Below are 8971 nucleotides of genomic sequence, written 5' to 3'. Positions count from 1 at the left end.
TTAGAGATCTCAAAATAGATTTAATAAGATTGTAAATCCTACTAAACGTCGCTTTGATACAATGTGACAAAACCTAATCTCGATAATTAGGATCAGTAAAAGAGGAGAAGAACAAAAGAAGAAGGGAAGAAAAAGAGAGAAGAAAGAACTAAAAGGAACCCTAGCTCTTGGTCATGTGTATTCTACTGTGAGCAGGGCATATATAATAAATAAAGAATGAGTCCTTAAGAGTCGTGATCAAATACGACTTAGGTAATCATGAACTCCACAAAACTACCACTAAGCTACACGGCTTAAACATCACCCTAAACAATAACCAACACATAAAAAACAACATAGACGTATCCCAACTAAATGGGGTCAGCCACATGGATCCTTGCTCTCCAATTAGCTCTATTTGAAGCCATACAAAATACGAGGCCTAAGCTAAGCATGTCTTTCCTCACTTCTCCTATGGTCATTTTAGGGCCTCCGTTGGGCATGGTCTTGCCATCTCAAACGCCTCTCTCTAACCTTATTGATGCAGAATCATAGCTGAAACGGGTTGACCCTTCTAGCAATTTAGACCAAGACAAACTGGGTCCAATTGGGTTTTTAGGTTCAATAGGATGTTTTAATTATCTAGAGTTTATTTTATTTGGGAAATCTAGAGAAATCTATGTAACCTTTCATTTTGAGTAGTTATTAGACAAGTAGGGTTTCTAATTTTTGTTAACCTAAGTCTTAGGAAGTAATTAGGAGATTTTATTTATATTTTTAGTTAGATTCCTAGTTTATTTCAATTTCATAATAGTAAAATAGGGTTATATTGAGTCCTTAAAAAGGGATTTACTTGTAATCGATTGACAGAGTTGAAGAATGGAATTTGACTGAGTAGATATGGTGCCGGATTGGTTCTTGGCAACGGTCGTCTGACCTCTCCTTCCCCACCTTCTGTGATCTATCTTCTTCTTCCAGCAATACCAATCTTCTCATCCTCTACTTTCTTCTCTTATCTTCTTCTGTTCTTTATTTCCTGCAACGGTTTCCCTACCGACGGCAAAGGGGTTACAAATCTTGCTAAAGAAGCAATCGATTGGGACTGGTAACTTGGGTCGAGGGTAAGGCTCCCATAGGCTATCACAAACCCTCAAATTTCAGTTGCCGAAACACCCTTTATCAGTTTTCATACCTGCAACTGAGACCTTTTCTTGTTCTACCGCCAGGAAGAATTTCAGGCAGCTTTCTTTATGAATCGATGTATGTTTCACTGGGTTATCACTTGGGCTTAGTAAAAGCATGAGTTGCGAATCTGGATCCAAGATCATGGCATAATTCGGCTGGTCGTGTGCAAGTTTCCTCCACCGCAAGGCCCTATTATCACTGATTTTTTGTTTCTGGTTTCATCATAAGAAAGAAGAAGTTTTCTTCAAGATATTTACTTCCTTTTATTAAATTTCAATTATTGCCCTTATACTTTAGGTATATTCATCCATTATCCATATTTTATCTTTGGCTCCAGGATTACCCTTTGCACTAATACGTCACACTCCACTCCTTTGTCTCCTTCTTTTAAGTTGAGGCTTCCCTTATTTATGATTCTGCCACCCTATCAAAGATTGAATATTATTTACAATTGTGCCATTCCATTTAGTTGCAAAACTGCCATGGATTTTTGTACATGGACTATAATTGTTTAAGTGGGCCCTAAGCAATCCGATCCTAGTTTTGGAACCCCAGATTCACATCACTTATCATGAATCGGAGCTACTCCCAACCCAGCTCTAATATGGTCATTCCTTACTTTATCCTTCCTAGTTTTCACACACATCCATCTCAACATTCTCATCTCCGCTACGCACAGTAATGTAGGACTAAGTTTGAAAACGCAAACTAATCCAACTACAAGAACTTTTAGTCAAAAGAACAACTACTAATCACCCAAGAAATAGACAATATACAACAGTCCAGAAATAGGAATCGAATAGCCCTTTGTAAAGCAGAAATTTCAACTCAGAACTAGAGTTTCAGAAATCAGATATCACACCAACTATAGGACTAATCAGTAGCAGAAAATAGGGTATTAAAATAGACCATACTCAGTAGCAACACCACAGAGACAGAACATACCAACCAGATTTCAATTCTGGACAGAAACACAATCGGCCAAATTCAGAAAATTAGCCAGACCAGACAATCCCCTGGTCTGATGGGCATGGAATCAGGATCGAACCTCCCTTCCAACAGGGGGGACACTCGATCCAAAGGGAAGCTCAATCCGATGGCTAGATAGTCCAGTAGGGGTGGTCAATATTTGGAGAATTCTGGAAAAAAAACTCAGATCTGAACTTAACAGTAGATTAGTTCTCTTACCTGAGTTGCAGAACAATAACAACAGCAATAAGAAAACCAGAAAAGAATAAGATCCACCCGGACTTCTCGCCGCAGAGTGTCGATCGGATCAAACACAAATCCCTAATCCTTGATCAAACACAAGGAACACCCAATGAAGCCAGCAGCAACAACAAGACTCTTTTTTTAAAACAGAAATCGTGGTTCATTAACAGAGCCATCATCTTTATTTATAATGATGGGGAGGGTTTACAAGTAATAGTAACCCAGAGTTACTAAATCTGAGTTACTAAAAATTGATTACAAGAAGTTACTAAAAACTGGAAATTAGAATATAATGAAAATAGAAACTAGTCTAGACAAAAATTAGAAACTAACAATGACTTGAAATTGGAAACTAATTTAGGTACTGAAATTAGAAACTAAATAACCCCATCTAAAAAGGAAACTAAAGAAAAAGGAAACAAATCACTGAATCCCATATGCAACCTTCGAACCCCTAGTTTAGACCCATAAAAGTAGCCCAATACACTCCAAACCACATGGACTGAAGGCCCAACACGTATACAACCCAACCCTAAGCTTATTCCTAATAAAACAAGCCTAGTTTGGTGAAGAATCTGCATCAACTCTCCCCGGCTTGGAAACATTTGACTCCGACGAATGGATAAGGGACATGTAGAGCTCATACAAGTCGGGATCAAGCCTCTTGAAATTATCAGCATGAATCCAAGTACAGTCACTACGGGGACGACCTTTCCACTTGACAAGAAAAGTGTGATAACCGGTGCCACGGCGGGAGGTCTTGTAATTATCATCCAAGACGTCTTCAACAACTTAAGAAGTGGGTGACTTCAGTTGAGGCAACCTCAGCATTTGCTCCATGTCTCCATCATCCGAATGATGCCCTACATAAAGGTGAAGATCAGCCACATTAAACACGTTGCTTATGGTCATGTCATCCGGCAGCTCAAGCACATAAGCATTAGGTCCTATACATTTCAGCACCTTGTAAGGACCCATCTTTCGTGGATGTAGCTTGGTATTGACACCCGTCTGAAAACGTTCAGGATTTACTCGAATCATCACCATGTCCCCAGGTTTGAACTCCACATAACACCGATAACGATCAGCAGAAGCCTTATACACCTCATTGTTCAAGGCAACACGCCGTCGGACGTTGGCATGCACCTCAGTGATATGACGTAAGAATTCATCAGCTTCAATACTAACTCGAGCCTGGGGTGGGAGTGACATAAGGTCAATAGGCCGCTTAGGTTGGACTGCAAGCAAGATCTCAAAAGGAGTACGACCTGTTGTCCTATTCACTGAGCTGTTGTAGGCAAATTCTACAATGTCAAGAATAGAAGGCCATGTCTTCTCATAGTCTCAAACCAAACACCTCAACAAGTTTCCCAAGCTACGGTTCACCACCTCTGTCTGTCCGTCTGTCTATGGATGAAATGCAGTTGAAAAGTTCAGCTTTATATTTGTCTTCAACCACAATGTCTTCCAAAAATAACTCATAAACTTAACGTCACAGTCAGATACAATACTAGTTGGCAGCCCATGTAGTCGTACTACTTCCTTGAAGAAGAGCTTTGCAACCTGATAAGCATCAAAAGTCTTACGACAAGGTATAAAATGAGCCATCTTAGAGAAACGATCCACAACCACCATAATGGAATCATATCATTCTCTAGTAGGGGGTAGTCCAAGAACAAAATCCATGCTAACATCAAGCCACGGTGCATGAGGAACAGGTAGTGGAGAGTATAAACCTGTGTTCTGTTTTTCCCCTTTTGCCAACTGACATACACGGCATCTCTTGATCACATGATCGACATCCTTTGCAATGCATGGCCAATAATATCGATCAGTCACCTGTGCAGGTGTCTTATCTTTCCCAAAATGTCCTCCTAATCCTCCTCCATGTAACTCTCATATTATGTAATGGCGTAGGGAAGAGTTTGGGATACAAAGCCGTGTGCCAAAGAACAAGTACCCATCATGAATAGAGTACTTTAGGTGCTGCCCACCTTGTTGTAACTCCATAAAGACAGTGTTGAAATCAGAATCAGATGTATACTCAACTCGTATCTGATCTATGTTAATAACATGTGCTGAAAATGTGTTTAAGTGTGAGCACTTTCCGGCTAAGTGCATCAGCCACTGTATTCTCTTTTCCCACCTTGTACTTCATAGAAAATACAAACTCCTGCAAGTAGGCTACCCATTTGGCATGTCTGTGGCTAATCGACTTCTGTGAGTGAAGGTGCTTCAAGGCCTCATGATCAGTGTACAAAATGAACTCCTTACCAATGAGGTAGTGCCTCCAATGGCGTGGCACTTGGACGACTGCATACAACTCCAGATCATAAGTCGATTAGCGCTTCTTGGCCTCATTCAATTTTTCGCTATAAAAAGCGATGGGGTGTCCTCCTTGCATTATCACTCTTCCTAGCCCAACATGTGAAGCATCTGCAGCTACCTCAAATACTTTGTCAAAATCTGGTAGGCGTAGGATGGGTGCCTCTGTCATCTTCCTCTTCACAAGAGCGAAGGCTTTGGTCGTTGCAGTTGTCCATTCAAACTTCCCTTTACTCGACTTCATACATTCAATGATGGGTGTCATAATTGCACTGAAGTTCCGAATAAATCTCCTGTAGAAGGAAGCCAACCCATGGAAGCTACGGACCTCAATTAGAGTCTTAGGGCCCGTTTGATAACGTTTCAAGAAACCCGTTTCTGTCGTTTCTGTTTCCAGAAACAGCAGAAACGGTGCAAAAAGCGTTTGATAAAACTGTTTCGTTTCACTTATTTTTAGAAATAGAAATAGAAATAGAAATGTTTACTTATTTATGGTTCAAGAAACGACCCAGGCGAAACAAGTTCAACTTGTTTCACCGTTTCTGGAAACGACTTGTGGCAATTTTTTCACTGGTTACCATCGACTTCTAAAAACATGACTTATCAAACACCTTCAATTCCGTTTCTGTTTCTAGAAACGGAAATTTATGTTTCTGCCGTTTCTTGAAACAGAAACGGCAGAAACGTTATCAAACGGGACCTTAGGTGTGGGGCAATCAGTGATGCTCTTGATCTTCTCCGAATCAGTTTCAACCCCCTTTGATGACACTATAAATCTACAACCTTAGGCAGCATAAAGGAACACTTCTTGAGATTAATGTATAACTTCTCAGCACGGAGTACTCTCAAGACTTGCCTCAAGTGATCCTGATGCTCTTCTTGGTTCTTACTGTATACTAGAATGTCATCAAAATAAACAACCAAAAAGAGACCAATGAAGGGACGAAGGACCTGTGTCATCACCCTCATTAAAGTACTAGGTGCATTTGTCAAACCAAACGGCATGACTTTCCACTCATTTAAGCCATCCTTGGTCTTAAAGGTAGTCTTCCACTCATCCCCAGAACGTATGCAAATCTAATGATAGCCACTCCTCAGATCTAACTTGGAAAAGACCTTTGCCCCAGACAGCATATCCAACATATCATCTAGTTGTGGTATAGGAAACCTATACTTGACTGTTATCTTATTGATAGCACGACTGTCCACACACATACGCCAAGAACCATCCTTCTTTGGCGTGAGTAAAGCTGGTACTGCACAAGGACTTAAGCTCTCCTCAATAAAGCCCTTTTGTAGTAACCCATCCACTTGTCGTTTCAGCTCGGCATGCTCAGTAGGACTAAGTCTGTAAGCAGGAAGGTTGGGTAAAACCAAACCAGGTACCAAGTCAATAGCATGATGTATGTCTCTCATGGGAGGCAACTCATCTGGGAGATCATCAGGGACTAAGTCAGAAAAATCAGATAGGAGCTCTCTGATAGGTGCACTATGCGTTACTTCAGGTTGGGGAGTGACTTCCCTAGTAACAAGTGCCATAACCACTCCAGTCTCATGACTTGTGCGTAAGAACTGCTTATGGGAAATAGTTAGAAACTCCTTTGTGGGCATAGCTAATACCTTCTTCTTATTGTCAATGTCCTTCTGATTTGACCTTAATGATCTCTTTCGCCGTATTTCAACCGACACATTTACCGGATAGAAAGTTGGAGGAACACCGTTCCACATGAAAGTACACAGATTCTTCCCTCCAACCATGGCATCATTGTCATACATCCAGGGAAGACCAAGCAATACATCTGTGAGTTTCATTGGGATCACATCACACCAAACTTTCTCTTCATATCGGTAAAGTTTCAAAAGAACTGAGCATCTCTTATTCACCTCTAGAGTATTACCATTCAGCAAGGATACTTTATAAGGCTGAGGATGTGGGTCAGCTTTCAAGGTTGCTTTCTTCACAAAGGCTTCAGAAACGACGTTGACACAGCTGCCACTATCAATGATAATCTGACAAGTATGCTCACTTGACTTCATACGGCTGTAGAATATGCAGTTACGTCGCCAATCATCTCTTTTGATTTCAGCCACCAATATGCGAGTAACAATATTTATTCCCTGAGTATCATCCTCATTAGTGTTTTCCATATCATAGTCATATCCACCATCATCATCATCCTCTAAAGGATAGGGGTACAGAGCTGACTCATCCTCCTCATTGGAGTCCTCGACCTCAGCTATCGCATTAACCCTCTGCTTATGCGGACAAGACTTAGCAAAATATCCTACCTCTTGGCAATGAAAACACTATACCTTATTACCACCTATCATGGGTGCCTTTCCATTATGATCAACTCATGGAGGAAGAGTGGACTTTAGAGGTGTTGAGGTACTAGGTTTAGTAGCTGAAAAATTCTTCTTTACCTCCCCAGCTTGGAAACCAAACCTTCAAACTGGCTGTGCTAAAAGCTCCTCTGCTCGTAGGGCCTTGTCAAAACAATCCCTCACTGAATGCACTTCAACAACTCCGATACCCCTGTTCATTTCAGCTCGCAATCCCAGTCGAAACCGAGATAATAGTTGCCTTTCATTCTCCCTTATGCCTGTACGAGAATAAAGTGCGTTAAACTTGTTCATGTACTCAACAACAGTCATAGACCCTTGACGAAGAGAGTTCAGCTGGTCTTGTATGCGAGCTCTGAAGTTGCGTGGCAAGTATTTATCTGATAACTCAAGCTTCATCTCCTCCCAACTAGTAGGTTCTCTACCACGGTCTTTTAACTCTAGCTTATAGGTCCTCCACCACTCACGAGCAACCCCAACTAGCTTAGCACGAGCTAGTTTCATCTTCCGTTCCTTAGGTAACTCATACTAGTCAAAATAGTCTAGTGCGACTACCCAATCATAGAACAATTGGGGATCATATCTCCCATCAAACTCCTTCAGATCGAGCTTGACCTTCTGTGAATCTCCAAAATACCTCTGTTGCATGGGACGCTCAGTCTCAAAATATCCTTACATGCTCTTCAAAAGTAGGTTGTACTACCGGAACCCTTTGTGGTGCTCTCAGATTAGGGTTTGCTCTCCTGTTAGTCAACTGAGCAACTACATTCAATGGGGTTTCTACTTCGGGTGTTGTACGTGAATCGCCAGTAGGCGGTTGTGGTGGGGTCTCTTCATTCAACAACCCGACATCCAATTCAGCCTTCAATTCAGTTTTCCATTTTTGTAGAAACTCCATAATAGAAGCTAGGGTGGGGGTGTTGTTCTCAGCCATGCTCTGATACCACTTAATGTAGAACTAAGTTTGAAAACGCAAACTAATCCAACTGCAGGAACTTTTAGTCAAAAGAACAACTACTAATCACCCAAGAAATAGACAATATACAACAGTCCAGAAATAGGAATCGAATAGCCCTTTGTAAAGCAGAAATTTCAACTCAGAACTAGAGTTTCAGAAATCAGATATCACACCAACTATAGGACTAATCAGTAGCAGAAAATAGGGTATTAAAATAGACCATACTCAGTAGCAACACCACAGAGACAGAAAATACCAACCAGATTTCAATTCTGGACAGAAACATAATCGGCCAGATTCAGAAAATTAGCCAGACCAAACAATTCCCTGGTCTGATGGGCATGGAATCAGGATCGAACCTCCCTTCCAACAGGGGGGACACTCGATCCAAAGGGGAGCTCAATCCGATGGCCAGATAGTCCAGTAGGGGTGGTCAATACTTGGAGAATTCTGGAAAAAAAAAACTCATATATGAACTTAACAGTAGATTAGTTCTCTTACCTGAGTTGCAGAACAATAACAGCAGCAATAAGAAAACCAGAAAAGAATAAGATCCACCCGGACTTCTCGCCACAGAGTGTCGATCGGATCAAACACCAATCCCTAATCCTTGATCAAACACAAGGAACACCCAGTGAAGCCAGCGGCAGCAATAACTCTTTTTTTAAAACATAAATCATGGCTCATTAAAAGAGCCATCATCTTTATTTATATGATGGGGAAGGTTTACAAGTAACAATAACTCAGAGTTACTAAATCTAAATTACTAAAAACTGATTACAAGAAGTTACTAAAAACTGGAAATTAGAATCTAATGAAAATAGAAACTAGTCTAGACAGAAATTAGAAACTAACAATGACTTGAAATTAGAAACTAATTTATGTACTGAAATTAGAAACTAAATAACCCCATCTAAAAAGGAAACTAAAGAAAAAGGAAACAAATCACTGAATCCCGTATGCAACCTT

General features: G+C 40.7%; 1 protein-coding gene across 3 annotated transcripts in view; it reads right to left on the bottom strand.

The window, feature by feature from the left end:
- The window catches only part of LOC122082023 (poly(rC)-binding protein 3-like), a 31923-nt gene that overhangs the window by 5375 nt on the left and 17577 nt on the right, over window positions 1-8971 (bottom strand). Inside the window, exon 6 of one of the 3 annotated variants that reach the window (XM_042649511.1) lies at window positions 8041-8605. The exons of the other annotated variants lie outside the window; for them this stretch is intronic. Within the exon in view, the coding sequence (XP_042505445.1) occupies window positions 8480-8605 (126 nt within the window). The 3' untranslated portion in view covers window positions 8041-8479. Of the gene's footprint in view, window positions 1-8040; window positions 8606-8971 lie in introns of those variants that run through there. 3 annotated transcript variants of the gene reach the window in all.

This window comes from Macadamia integrifolia, chromosome 6, assembly GCF_013358625.1.
Source record: "Macadamia integrifolia cultivar HAES 741 chromosome 6, SCU_Mint_v3, whole genome shotgun sequence".
In the NCBI taxonomy this organism is placed as follows: Eukaryota; Viridiplantae; Streptophyta; class Magnoliopsida; order Proteales; family Proteaceae; genus Macadamia; species Macadamia integrifolia.
This window is presented reverse-complemented; position numbering and strand designations above follow the sequence as displayed.